We start from the raw sequence: 26987 nt of genomic DNA, 5'->3' as shown, positions 1-26987 counted from the left end.
ACACTCTATAGACGGTTGGGTGTGAACTAAAAAAATTGGGTCTAACTGATAAGATTTAAAGTGAAAATATATACCGTTTGAGTCATAAGGCTGTTCAAGGATTAATAATTGTACACAAATAACTGGGCAAAAAAAAATTGGCTTCAAATGGAAATGGAAAATGATTATTCTACTATTTTTAAAAATGAATAATAACATAGCAAGGACATTTTCCAGCTTTTGCATAACTCTTGCATAAGGGTTGTCTGGTGCTTGTGTCTTGTCCTCGCATAACAGTAGTTTACAGAGACAAGCAATTATTTCCAATTTCGTCAATGACTGTTGAAATTTGCTTACAACTTGAGAACCATTTTGAGTGAAACATAGCCTATATACACTATACCCTACATACCCTCCTCTACACTCTCCCGTCACACTTATCCTTTCACTCTCACCTCCACTCTGTATCTACTGTTCCAGGAACTGCCAAATTTCACAGCATATGTGCAAATGTAACCCCAAAACAGCCTTTGCCTTGCTTTGCCGTCCCTGATTCAATTAGAGTGATCGAATCACAGATCCTTAATTAAGCCCTTTAACGGCATCATGTGGCTTTTGGAGAGCTTAAGAGGAGCCAGATTAGATGAAGAACAGTGAGAACATATGAAGTGGAATTGGTTTAGTGTCACGATGGCAGCACCCCTGCAATGAGGCGTGAGAGAGACTCGGTGCGGGTCGGGATCCTCAGGAGAGAGCATCCTCCATGCCATCTGGGATCTGTGATATGGGCAGAGCGCTGAACAGCTGATGAGAGCAAACGCGGAGATCAAACATACTTTCCGCACGCAGTGCAGAAAAAGACGATTTTGAAAGACTATACAAAGTCAAAGTATTGATCCGAGTCGTCACGGGCTGCGCACTGAAGGAGGAAAATGAGTGACTTGTATCTGAAGTCAGCTTCTCCTTCACTATGTCCAGGCAATAGTGTGACCTGGAAATCAATGGTAATACACTCATTATGGTGATTCCCGATGCTCTTGAGAACCGACATTGAAATTCACCAAATTATACTGTGCACGTTCTGATAATAACATCTGCAAAAGCTGGACACTGCACGCTATTATGTCTGTGTCCATTAACCTATATTATACTCGTGTGGAACTTTCACCACGGACTGTATCAATTACAAAACCGACCACGCTGAGTTCCTCCCGTCAATCAGAAAACACCATGATTCAACGTGACGCCCCAACCAGATCGGATATAATACGCCCGCGGGTTTCACGCTCCTGAATAAAACATTGCGTTGGGCTGTAGTGCTACCTACCTGCGCCAAAGGATTCTAAAATGTCTAAATTGTCACTCTATATGTCACCAAACAAGACTCTGGCTGAAAACTGATGTATATACAAAATGAAAAAGTGAGGAAGCAATGCACCAGCCAGCAGGATAAAGTATCCTTTTTATTTTTAAATAAATTTACCCAGTATTTTGATGATGACAGGAAGTATCCGCATTGACAAACTGGGGCTCTCAGCCCAATATCTCTAGTTTCATGGGAAACAAACTGCATCTCGCTGACTCAAACTGAGCATCAGCGAGGCACTATGGGCAGTGCTGAATTTTGCCAAAATCTCATCAGGTTAAAATTGTGTCAGTAAGAATCTTCAACTTAATTATTGGATCTCTCAATCAAAACCATGCACTCAAATTCTTGAGCTTAATTCTTATTCAGACCGCGTACGAATGTGCTAAACATATACTCGAGTAGCTTCACTGTGCAAAGTGGCTTTTACAACTCAGCAGTAAATGTGTCCAAGATTCATCTACTTTTGAACGAAAAGGTTATTTCTCTGACAAATATACAACCACAAGCTTTTCCCATAGACTGTCAGCAAATACGGCACTACTCCAAATAAAAATTCCTAAACAACTTTGAAAGACGGGAGACATTTTGACGAGTCTGGCTAACTCTGTATACAATATATGCAGTATTTATACCACAGTACTGTTGAATTCTCTGTTCTGATTGGTCTGAGGTATCCGTGTTAAGGTGTCACCTTTAATGAAGCATTGTATTGCGTTCACTCCATGAGCTTTTGTTATGGACCTGTCTCCACCCCTGTAATAAGACTAATTTGTTACCCTAATGTGGTCACCTGTTCTGTGTCTCATCTTGATTAGCTTGGTTACTTCTACTCTGTTGTTTCTGTTCTTCCTGACGAAATGTTCTAGTTTATATTCCATGGTCCATGTCTGTGCTCTCATTTATGATTATAAATGCGGTCTGTCTGTGCTTGTGAACCAAACCACGCATTGTGACAACCACTGCCGGATTCACCAAAACAGAGCGGACGGTGTGTTTACACACTTGCGTCCTGCCTTCAATCCCTGCATGTTAAGTAATGGAAACGATGAGATATCGTAATATGTTATCATACCTTATGGAGCGACTTGAATGGGAGACGAATTAAATGCAACTACAGTGAAAACAGATAAATTGACGAGTTGCTGTGGTATAAGAGGGATAAAGCACTTTGGGATGTGGTGTTATAGAAAAAGAATCAACTTTGGGTTAGTTTATTAGTGTATTATCAGCACATATCTTCCTATAACAGCACACCCTGTCATGTTTTAATGTTTACATATATCATGGATGGAGTGTTTGAGTGTTGATGTGATCATGAGATCTCATCCCTAGCTAACAGAATGAGGAAGAGCATTAAAGCATCAGGTGCCTTCTGTCATCAGCATCTTCAGTCTGGGGAATTGTGCTGAAGCACCTCTGTATCTCATTCTCACTCTTTTTACTCTCTCTGTCTTTTGAACACCCTACACACACACACACACACACCCTACACACACACACACACACTTGTACAACAGCCTCCTTATGAGAACTGCGTTCACTCATGCAGACATTATGAATGTAGCTGCAGACAAGCTTAGTCCTTCAATCACACTCGCTGTGCTGCTTCTCTGCGTTCTTTATTAGTTTGTCATGTGTTGATTTGTCACAAAACGAAGAGGTCTGTATTAAAAAACCCGAGCCAATTGCCCGCTCAGCACTAATCCTGCACTGCCCTAATTGTGACCGCACTCGCCCTGCTTTCTGATGTAGAGACAGGCTTGAACATGGCACCTTAAATACCTTCTGTGGCTTTGCACTCTTCAACTGACTGCTGTGTTGTACTCTATCAGTCTCTCTCTCTCTCTCTCTCTCTGTCTGTCTCCCTCCCTGTCTATCTGTCTCTGATAATCACACGTTGGAGGAAGGGGGACGTCTTTTCTCTTTGTTTCCTTAAATAAGATCAGAGTGCGTGCGGTATTGCTGGGAGATGAATGAGGAGCTTTTATTGTGTGTGTATGAATCCGGGTAAACATGAGGTCAGCTCTGGAGAGTGTTCAGGCCAAATTTTCTTTCAATGGCGACTTCCTTTCGAGGCAATTTCCTTTCAATGATGCTGCAAATCGCACATACCCACGTGGGCATGAGAATGGAGGCTTGCATTGTAAAAACTGCAGTGAAGGCATGCTGAACACACACACACACACACACACACACACACACAGCATGTCTTTTTTCACACTTTGCAGAAAAGCTGAGAGGAAAGTCTTATCAGAACAAAAGAATGACGTATCAAAATCTACAAACAGCAGAAATAAAAATAGCACATGTATGTGAGTTTGTAGAGGTTTTTTTTTTTTTTGTTTTTTTTTTGCTTCTATAATTCTTCCTTTACCTCTGAGGTTTGGGACATTATTCATGGTATAAAGTGTACACCTTACAAAACCTGAGCCACACAATTCATGGCACGTCACCCAGCAGTTATCACTATGGACTTACAGATAGATTCTCAAGCATGTTACACAACTATGATTTTTTACATTCAAGTTTGTGGATGTAAATCTTTGCTATGCTAATGTATGTAGTAATAGTATAGTAATAATGAGTAATATGGCGTAATTATATTATCTACCAAGCCCACAATGAATATAGTTGTCATCATGAATCCAGACTGTTTGTTTTAGTAAAGCATGTAAATTAAGAAAGAAAAAAGTAATGCCTGAAACTAACAATAGGCATACATATGAGTCTGTGAATCCGGAAATTCCATCCATTCGTCCATCCGTCCATCCATCCATCCATACTGCTTAAATAAGGGGGGGGTGCACTGTGGCTTAGTGGTTAGAACATTTGCCTCACACCTGGGGGGTTGGGGGTTTAATTCCTGATCAGTGTTGTAGGCTGATCTCTAAATTGTCTGATTGTGCCCTGTGATGGGTTGGCACCCCATCCAGGGTGTCCCCCACCCTGTGTCACGGGTCCCCTGGGATAGGTGCCAGGCTCCCTGCGACCATATGTAGGACAAGCGGTACAAAAAATGGATGGCTGGATGGATAAATAAATAAACACATGAGAACCAGCTTACAGTGCTTTTACGAAGAGCAGAAAAGGGACTGAATAATTTTTTAGGAAAATCATTTTTTTGGGGGAAAAAAAAGTTTGCCTTAGAACATCTGTATTTCTATCAGCATATTTTTCGAATATGACATTTCAGACTTGCTCTTGTTTGATACCCACGTGCCATCTACAGATCACATGATACACAGAATTACAGAGCTGCTGAGGTGACATGGTGTTTACTTTTAACAAGATAATGTCGTGGCTATGAATTCATATACTGAGGCCATGAGTTAAGATGCTTTAATATATGTATTTCATCGACAAGGAACACTTAACACATAGCAACTGTATTTAAAAAACGAGTGAGACACATCGAGAGTGAGAAATCAATTGAATTAGACCAACGGTTCTTAACCTGGGGGATGCAAAGCGGGAGCAGGGGGGGTCGCGAGAAAACTTTTTTATTTTAAACGATTGTACACAGAGATTCACAGAGAAGCCTCCGGTGGAATTTTGGATATCCGTGCACACAGATTACCGAGAACCGGGTGATATGGCATAGAAAAACAAAACAACGTCAGTCTTGAAAGTGGGTCGAACTTGCAAAAAGGTTCAGAACCGCCAAATTAGACCGTTGTGGAATGATGCATCGAGACATACTGGGGTCACTGGTACTGCGACATGGATATACCATTAGACCACACCACCTTCTCAAAGCAAATAGACGTTTTCACCTGAAAATAATGAACTCTAATCTATGGATTAAGTATAATGTTCATGAGATATATGTTCGAGTATAATGTTCATGTAATCATGAGATACTGAAGTCATGGCAACACACTGTATGACTTGAGTTAATATATTGCAGGAAAGTCATGCTTAACAAGGGGCAACGGTTTCAAAATATTAACTTGTGACCTCAGTATATTAATGAATCGCCACAACATATTCATTTGTAGCCTTGCCATGTTGAAAAAAGCACCACCATGGCGGTTCTCCATACAGAACAAAGGGAGCGGTAGAGTCCTGATCTCAATCACACATGCTTTCTGAGACGGCTAGATGTCTCGAAAAGACACGATATGGACACAACCACGATAAAACATTACATATAAACACTGTGAAGTCTACACATCTTGTACTGTCATAACGGACTAAGAGCACGATATGTGTCTCACAGTCGGAGGCTTCAAGTACCTTCCATTCCAGTGGAGTCATTTCAACCCTTTTCCCACCCCAATGTCATTTTAAGTGCATCCTGCGCTCTAAAATCGCCCAGTCAAACGATCACTGCTGAACAGCAGTTCCCGCTGCTCGGGCCACCGTTATTTCATTATTTCCTCCAAACGGCTGATTACAGGGGGAAGGTAATTTACGAGGCACTTCATTGCCAATTCAACTGGCACATCACCTGTAAATAATTGAAATTCTTTATGTCCATTTCAACCTCATCATCTCTCTATCACATTAATACATCTCCCGGTGTCATGAGATGACACACGAGGCTGCTCTAAACCTCCACATCATCACATCACATCTCCCTCTCTCTCTCTTTCTACACAGCAACTCCACTCCAACTCGCACACACTTCATTCACCCTGCATACTGAAGCGTTGATGAACCATTTGATAACTGAGACATACAGCCTTCGATCAGTCAAATAAACCGAGGTCTACATGCTGTACCGAGTGTATACATGTTTCGTATTCGCACCTACAGTGATGGACGCGGCGGAAATTCATTTTCCATAATTAAAGTTGAATTGAGACGTCACGTGTACTGTGTTTTCAATTATTTAATTTTATTTTATTTTTATTTTATTTTTTTTACAATTTGATCATAATGGAATATTTAAGTGCATTATAAGAATAAGCTGGCGATATCACACTGACATTATTACGCGGCAGAAATTCAGTACAGCCGAATTCTTCTGGTCTCCCCAGAGAGAGCTGTCTGTTTCTAGCGTTCCTTAATTAAACCTTAATTTGCCAGTTACACCTTGAATCCTGCACTTCATAAGGTATAAAATAGGGTATGAATATTAATTTTCCAATCTGGAATGGTGTTCGCCTCACATTCACAATCTTCCCTTCAAACATACACATGGCACAAATGAATGAATAATTGATCAAATTGCTTCTTATACTTAAAATAATTAATTCAGTGATGCAAAATTAATAATGGGCAGCCCCTCTCTACTTAATCCTGCAGCACACTGTGAATTAAAGCTTTACAGCTTGCAGTTTAAACACCAAATATATTAAAGGTATGGATTAGGTGAACTTTATAATAAAAAAAAAAAAACGCCTCCATTGTTATCAATATAAATATTGCAAAAGTGCAAAAGAAACGACTGTGATGCAAGGAAAACTGCTTTAGAAACAGCAGGCCAGCATGTCTCTTAGGGGCTCTTATGGAATCTTTGGAATGTTCATAGAACAGAATTTTGGCACTCATTGAATACTGCCAGCAATTAAGTGTGCTGATTGGATTGGAGTGGATTGGAGGCCAGCGATGAAACAGAGTTGTTCTCTGATTGGCTGTTCAGTTGAGTGAAATGGAACAGGAGAAGAGAATTTAATTTGTATAGCAGTATGAACAATAGACACGGTCACATAGCAGCGTTACGGAAATCCAGATGTGGATTTAGATCCCTAATAAGCAAACCAGTAGGGGACACTGACAAAGAAAAGCTTCCTGAAACAATACGAGGAAGAGACTTTGAGAGAACCCAGAGGCAAAAAGGGAACCCATCCTCTTCTGGGTGATACCAGATATCGGCTTTCTAAATCATCGCAGTATACGGCTGTAAAGAAGTGAAGACAAACGATACTAAGTGTTTTCAGTATAAACATACTGAAAATAAGAGTCCTGGGGTGAGCACAGTGCAGTTTTATGATTACAGCAGCAGTTCGTAGGTACAAGTCTACAGTATCCAGGTAAAATCCACTGCAGCATTAAAAAAATTAAATGCACTTTAACTGATTATGTCTAGTCTATGTTGTCCGGCCACTTTACCCATGCGTTCATGCAACTGCCCAATGAGTCAGATACACGCCGAGAGCTTCAGTTAATGTTCATATCAAACATCAGAATGTGATCTCCGTGGCTTTGACCGTGGCGTTGCTGTCGGGTCCAGACTCCTTGGTGTGAAAAACAAAAAAGCAGGAGTACTGGAAATGCCTTGGAGGTGAGAGACTAGCCAGACTGGATCGAACTGACTCAAATAAGCACTCTTTACAACTGTACCGAGCAGAAAAGCATCTCAGAACGCAAAAAACACACCACACCTTGCGCTTGATGGGCTACAACCTCAGATACCACTCAGATGACCAAGGAACAGGAATCCGAGGATACAGCGAGCACAGGTTTCACCAACTGGAAAAACAAGTTTGTTTGTTCGTCTACGTCCTGTAACGCATTCTACGGCTGCAGTAGTCAAGCTGGGTTGAGACCATGAGTGACGGCGCTAAAATCATTTTTATTGTTCCAGAACAGACACGAAGCAGCTAGGTTTGTCATTTTAATCATTCATCCTTGAAAGAAACAATGTAGTCCAGGTAAGAAAAAGAAATGATGTACTTGAATTGACTGATTTTGCTCTTCACAGCAAACAGATAATCGCCGTTCCTCTTCGTGATAATTGCAGAGAACTAAACACACAAGAAGACACTACTATAATTTTATCAGAAACATTTATCGGAAATGTTTCAGTTTCATTTTTAGATTTTATAGCATTATATATATGTGTATATATATATATATATATATATATATATATATATATATATATATATATATATATATATATATATATATATATTCCACCTTACAAAAGACACTTTCTCACTCAAGGCTATTACTAAAGAGGGTTTTTAAAAAGATGAGAGGTATGAGACACCTTTTAACATTCTTTACCCATGCCTTACATTTCTCCCCAGTCTGTTATCGGTAGAGTACAAAAGATTTTTTGGGGAAAAAAAAAGTACATTTAATCACTTTCGACACTTTTCACATTTGAACACAGCTTGAAAGTCACCAGTACCAAATAGTATTTTAATCATACAGGTGAAAACACTGCCAAAGGGATGAAAAATGTTTTAGCAGCTCGAGACTTGGAGACTATGGAGAATGTCAAACCTGTAATACTAACATGCCGAAGCTGATAAAGGCTATTCTGTCAAATAAGTTAAATTAATGTAAAACGAATATCTACTAAAATACATATTCATATAGTGCTATATGCAAATTCATATAATGCTGAGGAGTCGTTCCCTTCCACTGAATGATAATAGTAATAGTGTAATAGTTTACAGTATGTGGGTACATAAAAAAAAAATCCCTTTAGGATTTTCAAATATTGCAATATCTACTAACACTCTATAGAGTGTTGTCTTCAATGGGTCTTCATAACACCTTCATAAACATTGCATCAATCTTTTATATACAGCAATGCTGGAGAATATACATACATACATACATACATATATATATATATATATATATATATATATATACCGTTTGAAAGTATATTATAATAACGTTAAATAACATTAACATTACGTTCACGAAGCTTTGAGACATACAGTATGTGATGAAGTATCCACCTGACACCTGTTAGGAAATGTTTCTACTGTATCTGTGTGATATAGCCGCATAAAATTATATTTTCTTTCATTAAAACGAATGAATTAAAATAAAAATACTTTGACGCGCTGGTTCAGAACAAGTTCACGTATTTAGGAAGCACATTCATTAGTTGATTGAATATTTTCCAGTTTTCCTTTGTACATTTCCTTCCTCTGTACATTGTGTAACTATGTTAGTCATTCAATTAAATTTGCCATTTATAACACTGTTGAATGAAATGGATATTTATAGATACTCATAACTTTTCAAATAAAGATGAAAGAAAAAAAAAACAACCCCATACTATCAACCTTGAACTGTGTAACGATAAAATTCTTCTCTCTTTCTTGTAAAGGAAGATTCATATACCGTATACAAAAATTTTGCCCAATTTATAACATTCATAAATCATTCAGCATTCGTTTAGAGATGATTTATGTGATGCTTATAAATGTGTTACGAAGGCCTAATGTAAGTACCCTTCAAATAAAGTGTCAAATCAAATTTATCACCAAATTGTATAATAACATAAAACATATTTTTAAGCAATGTTTTTCAGCCCTAGTATGTGAGATTATTATTTATTTATTTATTTATTTATTTATTTGCAATACTGGGTCTTCAGTTTTTCTTTTTCTGATTATAAATACAGATTACTGCCACCTCCTGCTGTGGCGGTACAGAATAAATTACATGGATAAAAGTCAGCTGTATTTTTTTGTGCTTAAACAGAAGATGGGAGGTGATCATTGGGACCGGATCTTTGACATCATTGTGGCGTGTCACGCCTGCGTTTGTACACGCTCCTCGGGAACTCGGCATCTCTTTCACTCACAGTTACAATCCAGACGTTAAACGATGCAGCAGACTGCACACATATCCACCTTAAAATGGATCAAGGGAGAGTTTTTGCTGTATGTGTGTGTGTGGGGGGGGTCCACCACACCCCACTTCCTCTCCTCATGCTCACACAGGCACGCCGTGTTCTTCCTGTGTCTCTCCCCTCAGCTGGATATCCGAAATGGCACACAAGAACAGGGAGCGCACGACCATGTGAGAGTGTGTGTGTGTGTGGATGTGAGCACACAGATCTGTTGGTGACTCACGAAGCGCTCTGGAAAGGATCCAGGCCCGATTTTTCTTTCCTTCTTTTTACATAACACACACCACACGCCCCACGGTCTGGTTATATGTCCTCTCCGCTTTGGGGCAGGGTGTGTGACCGTGCCAAGATTCTCAGAGCCAGGAGAGAGCGGACCACGCTGGGTGCTGCGTACTCGCCAAACACAAGGCCTCTTCCAGCTAATCAGAATAGTCCTGTATCTTCCGGGAACTTTACAGAAAGCAAACTAGGCATCTCAGCATATGCTAGCAGGACAGCAGCCTGCAGCCCTGCAGGTCACAACGTGCTGAAAATAGGGATATCTATAATAAATACGGCTCTGTTAAGCACAAGGCCGGTGAGCAAGAAAACAAAAGGTTGAAGGTGAGTGTGAGAAAGACCTGAAGTACGTTCGCACTTTATACGTGGCTCAGTCTTGCTCCTGGGCCGTGCTGAAAGGCAGCCAGTACCGTGTGCACCGGTGCAGAAGACCTAATTAAATTAAGTCTTTATTATCACACTGCAGTGGCAGCACTTCTCCCCGTTTCAGTCCGCTTGGATAACACTTTCTCCTTGAACACCTGCTTGACATCAGCTTCCCTTCCCCACCTATTTATTCAGCCGTCCCCTCAGGCAGGGAGCCCCTGCCGGCTCCACCCACCACCCCACCGTTAGCACCGTGTAGTGCTTCGCGCTCTTTTAATTGCGCCTGAAACTCTTTATATTAACCTCAGAGGTCGAGGCCCAGCAGTAAACAAAGCAGCGGCGTGCCGAGTCCTTCCCCAACGGCTGCAGCAGTTTGAGATATTGAGAGGCTGTGGACAAGTTACAAACTGTTAATGGCAGTTTAAAATGTTTGTCTCCCTTCTGTGTTCGCCTGGCAAAACAAACTCTCCACAAAGTGGAGCAGTGTGTTATTAAGTGATGGCCTGGCTGAGAATGAATTCTGAAATGCAGCTGAAGTTCCTGAGCCAAGCATTTCCAGCTAATCTACAGACTGGACGAATTCTCTCACCCATTTTTAAAAGCCCCACACATTTTTCTTTATCTGTCAGTTGTCTTCATCATTCCATGAGCTTTGTCTCTATTGACTATTCTCTTTTTCTTTTCTTCATTTTTCCTCATGTCACTCTGCCTCAATTTCTCTCCTTCACTTCCTCCAGCATCAGAAGCCCCCCTTCTTTCCTTAACCGCATCTATCATAACTCGCTGCATCTCCATTTCATTCACTCCGCGTTTTTTTTCCACCTTATCGACATGTTTCCATTTTCCAGCTCACTTTCACTCCATCACCTTCACTCTCCCCCCTGGAGCCATTTTTCATCTGCTCACTTTCTCTTCCACTGTCTTTCCTCCAGTATCCACGGTGCTCCTTGCCAGCGGGTAACACACTTGCCCTTGGTCAGGCCCTGGGCTTGGCAGCTCTTGTTTTAGGCCGATGTGTTTTTTAGCCCAGGTGGATTAATGTGGTGAGGTGGGGCAATGACGTCAGCCATTCCAGGGCTCCATGGGTATACTGATGTAACCAAAATAGTTAATGTTGCCAAAAGTTGACGGGGTTTTCTCAGTCGTTCTTATATGTGGCTTAACGTTGATGCTGCACAAAGTTGAGTCCATCACAGCGTTTAGCTGCATATGAACATTACAGGACAGTTAGCTAGCTTAACCAACCACATTACTGGTAGCAAGGTAGTGGTATTGTTTCTTTTTACATCAATCTCTCTCTCTCACTCTCTATCTGTCTGTCTACACAACGCCACATCAGTGATGATTAAATTAATGCAGCTATGCCAACATGCACAAGTTGTATTTTAACCCATCATTTGCACTTGCTCGTGTGGCGGATGCTCTTATCCTACAACTGAGGCAGGATACAACTGAGCAGCTGAGGGTTAAGGCGCCTTCTCAACGAGCCAACAGGGCTGGGATTTGAACCTTCCCAAAGCTGTCCCACTGTGCCACCGATGTCTCATCAGGTTATGCAGCTGTCTGTTTGGTCTGAATTCATAATTTGGTCCAACACTGCCTGTTAAATAGATAAAGGCTGTCAAAATGTACTCTAAAGTTAAGTTTAAATCTTGAAAAGGCAAATTAATTAATCAATGTCAGATTAAGAATAGCCAAAAATAAGAGAGGAAAATCTACACTGTACACTCAGATCTAAGAAAATGCATTTGTTTTATCCATCCATGCATTTTCTGTAAAGCTTATCCTACACAGGGTTGCGGGGAGCCTGGAGCTTATCTCAGGGGATTTGGGGCATGAGGCAGAGTAAACCCTGGACAGGGTGCCAACTCATTGCAGAGCACAATTGCACACACAATTGGCAATCAGCCTACAACACATGTCTTTGAACTGGGGGAGGAAACTGGAGCACCCGGGGTTCTCCTCATATCCCTCAAAGCATGGGGAGAACACGCAAACTCCAAGCACGCAGGGTAGATGTGTGTACAATTTTTAAATGTACAATTTCTAATAAATAACCCCCCCCCTTGTTGTCTTTAAAGTATACTTAACGTTTTCTTCTTATCTTTTGTATGATGTAAGTATTTTCTGAGGTAACTATTCTGGCACAACTGGGCTCAGTTGAATCATTTTTTACAACCATCCCTTCATAATTACATATACAGTTATGGAATATTTCGTCTGATATTTATACCCTTACTACTACTCTGTGTAAAAATAAAAACTTTTATTTACATGCGTATTTAACCCTGGTTCGTAAAACCTAATAAAATGTTAAATAAACCCCATAAAAAGCACAAAAAAAAAATGCTATAAATAAATAAATGCACGATAAATATTAAATTCATTCAATTATGAACAGCCACGCTGATAATATTATTTCAGCCAACATTTTGAATGTCCCACTCAACTTTTCATACAATTTATTTATTTTTTAAAAAAGAAAGAAAGCTATAAAAGTAGGGTGGAACAGATAACCTGTCTCTCCAATCCAACCTTATATGCTAACCCTCACGTCACTGGGAGTCTCATTGGAGCACCTCTCCTTCTATTTTTGTTTCCTCTCTCTCCTTGTGGAACTCCATGAATGCCACAAACCATGAACCACAAGCATGTGACAGCACTTACTCCCTCAGTGCAGTGCAGCGCCAGTGCCAGTCGCACTGCACGCACACACTCTCAATCCCGCCCCTCCATCCAGAAACCTGTGGAAACCTACAGTATGGCCAGAGAGAGAGAGCATGCTTCCACTTAAATAGAGACATAATCAAGCAATAGCCCTGGCTGCACTTCTCACACGCACATACAACTGTACACATTATTCATTTAGTAGCCTTATGGCTTTTGTGTGAGTGTGTGTGTGTGTGTGAGTGTGTGTGTGTGTGTTGTCATTGCTTTGGCACTGCCTATGGGACAACACTACTGCAGCAGGTTTTAATAAAAGCTGTGTCTTTGGGAATGCTCTGCTGGGAGCTGTGCTGTGTGAGAATGCTGTGAAGAGAGAGAGAGAGAGAGAGAGAGAGAGAGAGAGAGAGAGAGAATTGCACTGGGACAAGGGGGTTGCTGACTCCAGTGTCATTGCAGGTCCTCAGAGGAGAGGCACTTATTGTTTGATAGTTTCAATATACGGCAGCAGCAGCAAGCTCGACAGAGAGCGGAGTGCTCCACCTCTCCCCTCTTTCCTCCCGTCTCTCTCGCTCCCTCTCACTCATTCAGCATACATTTCCAATCCTATACTTTCCAGCACATCACATAACGCATGACATATAAACACCCAGACATAAGGAGGCTATCCAGTTGATACATCTTCTCCATAACCCACTATGTTGTCATTCTTCACTTAACTGACATGTCAGATTGCCCAAAAAAAAAAGAAGTACTAAATGTATCCACAATACCCGGCTATGAAAGACTGACATTCTCAGTGAAACAATTTATTGAGTTTGCGGTGATCTAGTACTCACTGGCTCTCAGGTAATACTCAAAAAAAAAAAAAAAAACCACATAGTTTATATGTCTGTGTCCTGCATTTTACTTAAGAAGTAAGAAATGGTTCATGAGTAAAAATGTTCTGAATATTTTAGTACATTGTATGTTTTTTATTTCACTCTCTGAATGAATATGTTTGATGTACGTTCCTCTCCAAAACATTTTCAATAGTTAACTAGTCTCGGCTGATTCCTGTTATATGTGTGGCGGCCTGGGGAGACCCTTCACATGTTCGCGTTTTCCACTATATACAGAAATATGTTTCTCTTTATTACATTTATAGCATTTTAATATTTGGTTACCCCAAAAGTGAATAAGGAGAAAATTTCCTTTAAAAACTGAATTCTGACTGTGCTGCAGGAGCACTGGGGACATTTTGACATCTTGTATCTGATTACAAACTACTGCACGTAGCTATCCGACAACCTGATCAAAGCGCGATGTTCGCAGTGTGAGGAAATCACGCTTAGCAAGATTAGAGATGTCTTTAGGAAGACGGGCTGTTTTGGTTTTTTTGTTGGTTTTTTGGTTGTTGTTTTTTTTTAACACATTAGTTGAACTGGCTCCTTATAGAACATCTTTGCAGGAAGAATGCCTAGGCATCATGAAAAAATAAACGAAAGCATTACAAAATCGTTTTGGTGAAATTTCCTTCCTGCTGTGCCAGAATTCAGCCAGAGCAACATCGGATGAGTTTTCACAGACTGCCACACATATATAGATCAATATGTTCATTACATTTCACAGAATTAAAGTCGCCTCTCAAGCATCTGTCGTTTATTTTGCTTGTTATGGCTATTTTGGTTTTTGTCATGTCTCTGGCCTGTCGTTCTCCTGATGTGTGCACCTGTCCCTTGTCATCCCTTAATTAGTTTGGTTATTTATACACACCTGTTCCTTTATCTCGTCGCAAAGTTTTATTGCTTTTTATCTGCATTACTGAGCTTTGTTTTCTTTCTGATTACTCCCTGTTATTGTTTTTTTTGTTTTTTGTTTTAAATTTTATGGATGACCCTTTTTTGATATTACCTGCATGTGTATTAACCCCTACACTAAACCATGACAATGAGTTTTGGACAGCCTACAGTAAACCCCATGCTGAGTTTACACTCTTGCATCCTGCCAGCACATTACAGTCATATTTTTCATTTAAAATTGGTTCAGTCCGTGAGATATGTAACCTTGACAGCTCGAACCATCATATCAGATACAGTATATATCATGAAAGGGTGGCGCAGTACAACCTGGCTGCTAAGCTAGTTAGATAGCTAGCTGATTTAGGCTAATGTTAGTGAGAAACAAATGGTGTTTGGTATGGTATATTATTACAGGTTTGGCTGAAGTCCCTGAGTCAATGAAGATGTACACTGAGACCCAGATGCAAATATAGCACTCATCTACATGTGAAACATGGGAACTATCCTATGCCCACATGTAGTTAACTATCAAGGTAGTGAGATTGCAGGAGGTCATGAGGACCTTTGTACTGTAAATTGAATAATTGTGCATATTTCTAGGTCATGCCAATTTTTCAGTGAAACTGAAAGCGTAGAAATAACAGCCAAGGCCATTTACTTATTTCCTTACTCATTAAACAAACATATTAAGCAATTACAGATTATTTTAAAGGCTTAAAAAAAAAAATCATAATCAGGGACACATTAGCAAAGGTAATGAACAAATGAATCAACCATGAAAGGCCACTAACATACCTAATTATTTGTAGATGAAAAAAAAACTTGTGAAGATTAAATGAAGTATATTTTATAAAGGAATTCGAAGTATGAACACGGGAAGAAAAAATGCAGTTAATACTTTTGCCTGAATTTGAGATGTTCCGCTTGTTCGGAAACCCTTTTGTATTGTTAACTGTGCCTTTATGATAAAACAGGATCCTAGATATTTATGCACATCCGACAGTAACTATTGCCGTCCCTGTGCCTCACAGTATCATCATAACATTCCAGTTGGGGCTAAATAAATAACTACAGTAAGAAAAACACAGCATGCTTTGGCCAGTGCTGATGTGGATGATGGCCTTGGTCACTGAGCCTCAGCTCTTTTCACACAGTCGACTTCATACTGCCCGCTTTATCCATGCTGCTAAATCAGGCAGTGGCCTTGGCTTTCATTAAACACCTAATGCAGAGCTCTCCCTCTAATGGTAATGGAACAGAGGAGGCTGCCAGCGTAAATTAGAGTGTGCAGCCCGAGTTGGGAGAGATTTTTCTGGCCTTTGGCAGGTATGGCCTGAATTAGCTGTAGCATGCTGTTCCAGCAGTCAGCGTGAGAGCGCTTGTATTGATTTTAAACACTGTTGTACTTCCTATCTGAAAGGGAATGTGTATTACAGGAACTGAGCACATCATTCAGAGGGCGCTTAGCTTTTCTCTCTCAGCAGGTTTCTGATTTATTTCTATTTATTTATGATTATAATTATAACGTAATGTATTACTTATATGCACCTTGCAGTATGCAATTCTGTCACGTCGTGAAGTTTGTCCGTATTTGTCTTTTTCTGCCTTCTGAAATCCATCAAATAAAGAAATTTGGACAATGGGCCTAATTTTTTTAAGCTGGAGGTGACCAGATTTATTTGTCTTCCATTTCATTAATTATATCGATTCGTTAAAAATCGTTATATCGGGAACATTTTCGTAATCTATGAGCGCACCAGAGTTCGTGTAAACTTACATATGAGGCAACTCACTAATCCTCCATTTACAGGCTTCACAGAAATCATATAATTCGTATAATTATCAATATGGACATTACATCCATCTTCTATACCGCTTAATGCTTTTCAGGGTCACGGGGAAACCTTGAGCCTATCCCAGGGAGCATTGGGCACGAGGCAGGGTACACCCTGGACAGGGTGCCAATCCATCGCAGGGCACACATAGTCGAGTTTAATTTGCTTATTTATTTCAAATGCACCCACACATCCGATTCATATTTTGTGAAACACAATCATTTCACATTAATGACTTGAATGAAATCCAAATCCAAATCAGACTAGTCATTCAATTAGCACAAAAGAAATAAAAGAAGGAAGAGTTAGTGGGCAGCTGATGCGCGACACTGGCTACGCTGTATTACTGGAAAATTTACAGCACAACACACAGGAAGCTCTCTTCTGCCATGTAGTTGTCATTTTGTTATTTTTCAGCTCTGTGTGAGTTTAACTTGAAGGTGTTTTGTGGGCGTCGCTAAATTAAAACTAAGATAAAAACTCAGCTGTGCCATGAACGCGCTTGGGAATTTACAGGCTTATTGATCACCATATGCACAGGTGTATGAAGAAAAGCACCTAGTTACAGAAACGTTTGTAAATCTGGCAGGAATTTATAGTTCGGTCTGGCCTATGAGAATATATACACAAAACTTTTAGAAACGTCTGAGAAAAGAGGCCCATTGCGTGTATTTGATGAGTACTGGGTGATCGCTCATGAACAACAATGAAAGCACTGATTTAATAAAAAACAGATGAAGACTCAAGGGTAAAATGTCTAACGCACGCAGCAATAATGTGCTATTTATGTCAATACTTTCCCACCCTCACATTCCAGCAGTACAATACATTATACACGTTTACTATGGCTGGATGTCAGAATGCCTCTACTTCTATTTTTAATATTTATTTATTTCTCTACACAGCATATATAAGGCCCTTTTCTCTGTAGCCCCAATTCTCTTGTTTATACAAATCTCACATTCTTTCTGCTTTTTCCACTGGCCTGGAGCTGTTACATGTTTCCCCCATGTTCACATAAGTGTGTGTGTGTATATATGTATATATATATATATATATATATATATATATATATATATATATATATATATATACACATGTACGCGTGTATGTGTGTGTGTGTGTGTGTTTGTACATGGGCCCACAGGCCCACAGTGTCTCCACCCGTGACCTGCATATCTATTACCACCTCCAAGGTTTGCTGAGCTCTCTGTTCTCTGACTGCAGATGGAGGCAGGCTTCATCTTGCCTGTGGAGCGCTGGAGCAAATGACCTGTATGAAGACACATTCTAGGACAAAATGTGTGAAAGCGTTTAGACTCCCATGCCTATGCCCTTTCGACCGTGACCTTGCACAAAGATCCACAGGCAAGAATCGCTTAGGGCCTGTCAATCAAAGTCACTGCAGATGGGTAGATGTTACTTAGTCAGACCTGGTGCAACAGCCATAGCAGCTCCATCCATCTATCCATCTATGTATCCATCCTGATATGAATGTACATGGACCTACTCACATGAAAACTCAAGGAAGATGCTTGGTGACCACTGCTGTAGGGTTTTGCAGTTTGATCTCTGAACAGTAGATGATATCTAAAGCATATGTGTCATTACACACACGTCCCTACCGAGAAAAGAACATATTCACTTAAAACTCACCTATGATGAAATTCTAAGGGCAGTTGCTTAAAACAACAGTTAAAATACACTAAGTTCCTAAAATAAGATATACATGAGAGATTTCGTTTAAGGACAGTCTTATGGCAGTTCTTTCCAGTGCTTGTAAAGTACAACACAGTAAAGTAATTTCAGTTACTCACACTTGTACTAGTGTTTTGTAGTATTAATATGCAATGAGTCCCACATTACAATGTTTCTTAACAAATAATGACAAATTCCTCCATTCAGAAAAGCTTTACTTCAATTTCATTTCATTCCTTTTCACACCTAGACCTCTTCATGGTAATCACGTAATCGCTTCAGTTGTGCTAAATAGAGATTAGGTTGAAAAACTGGCTTTGGGCATTCGTAACTGAACGTCAGTAAAAGAAGATGAGGGTGTTGTCATTTTGTATCCTCACCGAACAGAGTGTTGTATTTTATCTTCAGTGAACGGCGGAGAGACCAATGAGACAGGGTTTACAGGAAAACACGTGGAAATACTCGTGTCTTATTGGCTGACAGCTCTGAATTCTGCCAAACGCTAGCTCACAGTCAGTGTGAAAAATGGAGATACGCTGCATGGGGAAAAATGGACATATGCTTATTTAAATCAATAAATAAATAACACAAAAAACCCCACATATATATATATATATATACACACATGACACCAAACTATTGTAGCCTAGACTCGTGTTCAATTTTTAGTTTTATATTTTATATAATATTTTAGTTTTATATTTTATCAGTCAGGTAGTCCTGCAAACAGTGACTACGTTTACATGGACAGCAGTAATCTAATTATTGACCTTATTCTGAGTAAGACAATATCGTGATTAAGGTCACGTGACAAGAGTCACGTTTAGAATACTCCTCTCATCTTCCCGCTTTACATGTTATAGAACATAGATCGATTAACGGGACACGTCATTACGTCACCGCTCCACGCCGTCCGACATTCCCTTCAGAATTTCACGTATTAACATACAGTTCGTCTTCGTTATTGGACCATATACAGTTTTGGGTGTTTTTATTAAGATTTTTTACGAACGCTTCAAGTGCGGTTAATTATTAGTCATGTTATACGTGCAAATAGACGACTGCTTGAAACCGTGGGCTGCGTCCCAAACCGCGTACTTACCTACTACATAGTACGTATTTCCTACATGTATAGGAAATACGTACTATGTAGTAGGTAAGTACGCGGCCTGTAGCTCCTACTACAGGCCTATAGTAGGCAAGTACGCAGTTTGGGACGCAGCCGTGCTCTCTTGTTTGCCGTCAAACGGTTGAGCGCTACCATGTGTGTACCGTGCGTGCGCTACCGTGGGTGTACATGTCTGTTATACACGTCGATAATGCGACTAAAACAGGAATACTCCACATGTCTTAATTCGATTTGTGTTTACTTCGAGTATGACCTTAATCGGATTAAGGTAATAAAAAATTGCTGTTTACATGCTAGTTTCTTAATAAGAGTATCGTCTTAATAGGGTTAATAGTGGATTATTGCTGTCCATGTAAACGCACTGAGTGATAACACCAGGGGCAGGTTTTATGATAAATGCAACTTTTTGCCCAATTTTCACATTTTTAAGCAATTAACCCTCACATGCATGGAAACGTTCTATTTAGAAGAATGTTTTGTGGTGGAGAAGAACATGGGCTCAGCCCCGGATGATTAACAGTCCAGCTAATGTCCCAGGTATACCTTTAATAACAAAGCAATGGGTAATGCTAGATGAATTCAGTTGTGTGAAAGCCAACAAATCCACGCTCGTTTGTAAGAACTATTATAAATTATGTGAGCATCATCATCATCATCATCATCATCATTATCCTGCAGCCTCCCCCAAGCTTAAAATATAATTGTACCAAGAGCAAAGAGACACATATCAATTATAAAATACATGTTCTATAAAGATTACTAATGCAGAGTGACCTTCAGCCCATATGCCGTGTGAACGGGTCTGCTGTTAACACCCCCTACGGCCAGGAATAAATGTACAACACCGAATCCCGTGTCAGTAATAAATGAATGAAGAGAAACAGACTTGATTTCACTTTTTTTGTAGCTATGCTAAAAAGCCAAGAGGGTGCTCTCTACCTAATTTTCTGCAATTATACAAGGAAATGTCTTATAATTGGCACTTTCTTTATTCCTGCCCATTATCGATGTCCCTTACAGGCATGGAGGCATAGAGAAAATTGGCTGGATGTTGCAGGACCCACAGTCCATTTGCACATGAATGAGGTTTGTTAATAAGAGCAGACAGAAAGAGAGAGAGAGAGAGAGAGAGAGAGAGACAGAAGGGAGTATGTGACGGGAGAGAAAGCCAGAAAGCACTAAGACTCGTGGTCAGTTTTTATTTTATCTGTGGCGGTCTGCACTCCCTGGATGAAACTGGAAGGAAAGGAAGTAAGCAAGTAACCAAGTGGTGCTCAGAGTCTGGCACAGAAGCAGTGAGGCCCAGAGCTGTCTAATAGGCGAAGAGCGGCTGCTGCTAATTGGGAGTGAAGCGCGGATTCGTCATGGAAGAAATAGAGAGACTGTGTGTGTTTGTGTGACTGTGTTTGTGTCTGTTCTGTTCTGCTAGTCTACAATATAAACTTGCAGGACAGGAGTCAGGAGGCTCATGCCTGGAGTAGAAACACACATACACACACACACACACACACACACACACACAGTACATGCTCAGCATTGCAAAACACTACCCTATAAGATACAATGCATAAATTGGTGAATGAGGGAAGGAGGAATATCATTTTGTGTCATCATCTCTTTGACCTGTAATAACCCCCCCTTCTCTGTCTAATGAAGCTCTTATACATTTTCTCGTTCTTGATCCTGTGTATTCACAGTGACCCTGCTCTCTTTTCATCATGCTCCTGGAATTTAGCAAGTAAATAACATTAAGAATAGTTTGCTGAATTTACAGTAAGAGTGGAAGAAAAACAGAAATGCATCGAATGGGCTGCATGCTGTTAGACTACAGAAACGTGGCCCAGGGTCACGGCTGAACAGCACATGCTCAGAATGCACTGATACATAACATATATAACAAGTATACCTACGTGAACGGCTGAAATGAAACAACCATAAATCTGTATAAAATGCAGCATTTCGTATGTCGAATATATGCGAATATTTTGTTTGCACGTGAGGCGTAAGATTATTTAAATTAAAGCGGTACTTTAGTGGAAATTGCTGATAATGTTAAAGGTCTGGTGAATAATAGATAATGCAAATGTTAGTTATTCCTCAGAAAGCAAGACTCAAGTCATGAAAGCATTACGAGTCAAAGCATTTCTGAACCATGAATTATAACCTGCTATTTTATAGTAAGTACAGCAGTGTTTTTGAGATCGTTACAGCCAAAAAGGCTTTTTTTCTACATTTGGGATGCAGTTTGCAGTGTTTTTACTCCTTTTTTGTGGAAAACTGCTTGAATTGGCGAAATCGCAATCGCACGGAATTGTTTTGCACGGCATTTCGCAGTGATGTTTGTTGGTAAACGAGACCTTTTAGCTGTACTCATGTTAGACGCACGTGAATTGAAGAGGGCTTTGGCTGAATGCGCGTCGTGATGACGTCACATGGCGTGTCTTGGCCCAAATTTGCAAAAAAAAAATGCTGTTATTTTTGGAAAATTGCTAGCTCCTGCGAATATTGTGCAGCTCCATTGATTTAGCAAAATTTCTAAATTCTGGAGGGACTTGTTATGGTTATGATTTCCCTCCTGTGAGTTAGCAAGAGTGTACACAGCAACAAGATCATAGTATGTTTCCTTGCTAGTTAGCAAAAAACGCAGTGGGTTAAAACTGTCCGTTTCATTCCTAGCAAGTCGGTCAGAGGTTCGCAAACTGCTGCATTGTTCAATGTTTATACACAGAAGGTACCATTGTTCTGATTAAGTCCACATGGTGCTACCAGAGAATTTATAGCCGTAAAGCAATTCTGATCTGGTTTACAGCAATTCTGCTCTCAAAATCAGTTTACATGATGACCCTATGCCATAATACAGTCAATCTTTACATACAACCACCAAATACAAATGATTCCAAATATGCTACTTAAATACACGAGAAAAACTGCCATCTTTGCTAAGGCTGAGCTGTACCATGCTGCCATCTTAGCTCTGTCGCCTTAGCTGAGATCATTCCCATAAGAATCACACAGCATGGGTATTACTTTTCAGACTCACCCATTCAGACACGCAACCTCCACTGGCCTGCTTCACTACCATTTTCAGGAGAATTTTATCTGGAGACACACTGACTGAGACTTAACAGATACCTCTGGCTCCACAGGTTCTGAGTACAGCTACGACTTAAGAATGAGTCAGACCTGAAAATTTCATCAGTAACTTTGCAGAGCGATCAGTTGAAAATGTTCACACACACACACACACACACACACACAGATCTTTGTTTCCTCCTCTCTACCCACCATGGACAGCGCTTGTCTCACACTTTTATCTATTAACAAGCGGTTAATTTGCAGCTAGATACGAACGCATTAGCATGGTGTTAACAGAGCAGATGAGAGCGAAGCTGCGTGCTAAGAGCTTCGCTAATAGGCTATTTGGAGTTATTAGTCCACATTAATATTCCATTACCTGTCAGCACTCACTCAAAGAAAAGAGTTAAGCTTTTGAAACTGGCATGAATGGCTACCAATATCAAACACCCAACTTTTAAGATGAGAGAGAATCTCAAGTGGGTGATTAGAAGAAACTCCAGTTAATAGCCTACTTTGGGCCATGAAACGTGAAAGAAATGCTCCCATCTTTATATGGAACGGAATATACGCCTTACCTTGTTTTAGGGGATGTTGTTAACCATTCATCATGCTTCTCAAAGGTTATCAAGTAAGCTGCAATTTCCTGCAAGAGAAGAAAGACAAAAAAAAATAATTAAATAAATAAATTAAAACCTTGACAGATGCTGCGGTTACACAATAACAATCACAGCTTTATTTTTTTTAGCACTTGCATAAAACAAGTTGGAACATATGGATTTAAAGTGAAATAAGAAAAGCTTCATGGGATTTCCATTCAGAAGATCAAGTAAAACAAAATGAAATGGCACGAAACAAAGACATTCAGTCCACAATGTAACCATTATCATCAAACTGAGACGCAGTGCGTTAAGGCCTCGGAGCTCTGATCAGCAACGACAGGCGTGAGAGAAAGAGGTGTTTGCCATTCAGCAAATCACAAGTGTACGGTATGCACAGACAACGTCTCTCAGCTTCAGTAACACAGTTTGATATGTCAAAATATCCGTCTCCAGTTGAGTGTAGTTGATCTCAGTTAGGTGCAGCTGTCACGGCGCAAAGAAGACAAGAGGAAGACTGAACTATGTGCTATTATTTTCCCACAAAGTTAATCACGGCAAATAAAAGGAGGCTAGGCCTGAAAGACAACCGCATGATTACTTGTGACAGGAAACCATTCACTTTTCACCCGGGGCATTTGTCATTTTGCTCAAACCAAGAGAGCAGAGAAAACAACAAGGGTGACTGATGCTATCAACACCGATCAGATTATTCACCATTCAACCTCATTATACTCTATTATAGGGAGAGGAAAGACAGAAAAGTGTGTGTGGGGGGGCGACACAAGATTCTCATGATTTAAACAGCATCTCTTCAGATCAAAATGTCTGACAGCAGTCGCATTGTCTCTGACAAACTGAATGTGAGTGAAACCAAGCGCGTTTGCGCCACGCTGACAGCTCACCACAGTGACAGTACGAGGGGAAAAGTTCATTCTGCTCTGATCTCTTCATGCAGAGGAGTTTCTGGAATTCTGTCAGACGAATGCAAAACAGACATACTGAAAAGATCCGAATGTCAGAGAGGGGCAGGATTGTCACATAGCGCTTGGCAAAGTACCGCGTTTTTGCATAGTTCAATATCTTCTAATTTGCCTAAATAATTCACTTATGTAATTAAGCGATTCTAACGTCTTAATTTGAAATACAATCCGTCAATACGTTTGTTTTCGCTCATATTCGACTAGGCAGTTTGCTCAAGTAATCTAAATTAATTGCATTGTGGTCAATATCCTCGGTGTATCTGATGCTGCCAAGATTTTAGCTTATCGATCTCATTTACCAATGAAAAATCATTAATAATAACACCGAATGCAATCGGTTTGCAAACAACCACAAGGTATCGAATGCAAAATACACTAATGGGTCATGGCTGGCTTTCTATATTTCATTTTGGCATGCTGGGCACCGGAGGAAACCAGAAGCACACTTTCTGGAGGACCAAGATACCTAGCTTGCCAAGGCAGTGGGAAGAAACCCAAGGTGCTGTCTGAGAAACCCGGGCCTTCTGATTCAGAACGGTTTTACTTTCATCGTGGCTGAAGGGAGAGATGACATGATGAAATGGAGAAACCCTGCTGTTAAAAGTCAGAAATTCTTCTCTCTGCAAAGACTCATGTTCTATCCTGGCAAAGATAACAAGATGGGAATTCAATACCAGGGAGGAATTTGATAGAAAGATGTGCATAAATTATGAACTTTAATACTTCTACAACTTAGTAGAGAAGAAGGAGAGTTTAACAGCAGAAAAGAAAGTAATGGAGGAATCTCGAACTCTTGGTGCATTGGTAAAATGTTCACCCTTTTGTCAAGAGAGAGAGAGAACCCTGTTAAAAGTATAACCGTGTTTGGCTGGGGGTCCAAAATGGCATAATTGGCCATGCTCTCTGACTAGCACCTTCCTTTCTCCCCTGTCAATTAGACCTCATGCATATTGGCAAGATCACATTCCTCCAGGCATGTTTGGCTGCCCTGTGACGTTGAATGAACAGCGGGTTGAAATGATTTGGCTCTTGGCTTCATGCATCAGACATCTGAAACTAACTGACGTGCGTGTCTTGGCGACAACTAAGCGTGAAGACCCTATACAAAGTTTTAGTAAACTTGAGTTCATACACAGTAAAAACTCTGTGGACAAACGTGGTGGAATTTGAACTCTTGAACATCATTATTAGTAAGGATTCAACCTTTTGTGAGAGAAAAAGCCAGGGGCGAAGGTCCTACTGTGACCTTGGAGCCCATTAGAGACCCCCCTCCTTTTGCATCGCTCTCGCATTAAAAGTCAACATGTCGACCTCAGTGCTGAGAGCAGAGGCCTGGTCCAGGAAATAAAAGCCAAGCTCAGCCCCGCCGCTCCCCACCTTACTAACCTCCTCTTCGAACAGATGTCGAGGATTATTCCAACCCCCCAATCAACCATAAAGGTGCAATAACCTTACAGCGAGAAAACAAACAAAAACAGACGTGCCGCCGTTAAACAGCTGCAAGAGACAAACTTTGCTGGGTGTTATAATGAGGGTGGGATGAAGTGGTGTGGTAGCATACTTTCGGGTTGACTGGACAGGGTTGTCAGTAGTGTAGAACTATTTGTATATTGATGGTGCACCTATGGCCAGCAACTGTCAACTATCTCTGAACTTGTTGTGCTGACTTTGCAGTCAGTGGCCACTCTGGAACACTCAAGCATGCTCTCTTTTCATCACGGTCTCTCTCTTTTTCTCCTTCATGCAGACCTTTTAAGAAATTTTAGGCAGCTGCACAATAGCTGTCGTGATTATTACACACATAACCATAACCATTACAAGCGCATGTACTGATGCATAGTACATGCAGGATAAACTCATTCCAAGGGGCATACATCACCTCCTAAAAACAGCAATGACCTGTCACCGAGCTGTCTATGAGTCCGATACTATCGCAAACCTCTATCCTAGCAAATGAACATTTGACATGGGTGAGACTGGTAAAATCCATATATCAAGCGTATATGTAAGAAATGCTGATTATGAAGCAAAGACTCAGCTTGCGTGTACTTAATATGCTAAAGGGTTCAGTAGTTCAGCAGTTCAGCACTCTCCTTTACCTTTCTTCCCTGTCTGAGATGTCATTTTGACATGTCGTTTTCCAAATGCTAAAAAGAAAGCCTGTTAAAGGAACACATTCATTATACCTTCAGAGGCTTCTAAGACAAGAGCCAACAACATTGCCATCTCACTTTTCACTCAAATTGTCACTGCGGGCAGGTGTAAAGTGGGTAGGTTCTGGCTTGGACATGTCTGAGAGGACAAATATGGCATTTTCAGATGGAAGGAGCAACACATTTCCCTCCTTTCACAGAAATTGACATGAAGCAAAGCACAATTTAACCCTGACTGCTTTTCAATCAGGTAGAGAGAGGACCAGGCAGGACATCTAACATTTCCTTTCTCCATGCACCTTATGAGTGACTGGCTGGATAGGCACCAGCACCAGCATGGACGTACCATTTTTTTTGTTGTCTCTTCAATATGTTGCCAGATGTCTCTGAAGAAATATGTCAAAAGTATCAAAACTCTCTGTCAGGATAAAGTATCTGTAAATATCTGCCCCGTTAAAAAGGAGATTGGCATCTTTTTGGCATTATTTCAGCAGGAATCCACGTCTGTACACACATCCATAATGGC

At 40.4% G+C, this 26987-nt stretch overlaps 1 protein-coding gene across 11 annotated transcripts in view; it reads right to left on the bottom strand.

The window, feature by feature from the left end:
- Positions 1–26987, bottom strand: part of camta1a (calmodulin binding transcription activator 1a) — a 439144-nt gene that overhangs the window by 231530 nt on the left and 180627 nt on the right. For all 11 annotated transcript variants that reach the window (XM_017488154.3, XM_053686534.1, XM_047160515.2 and 8 more), the window contains one exon: positions 23305–23372. In XM_017488154.3, the coding sequence (XP_017343643.3) occupies positions 23305–23372 (68 nt within the window). The remainder of the gene's footprint in view (positions 1–23304; positions 23373–26987) is intronic.

The sequence above is a fragment of the Ictalurus punctatus genome, chromosome 15 (assembly GCF_001660625.3).
Source record: "Ictalurus punctatus breed USDA103 chromosome 15, Coco_2.0, whole genome shotgun sequence".
Classification (NCBI taxonomy): Eukaryota; Metazoa; Chordata; class Actinopteri; order Siluriformes; family Ictaluridae; genus Ictalurus; species Ictalurus punctatus.
This window is presented reverse-complemented; position numbering and strand designations above follow the sequence as displayed.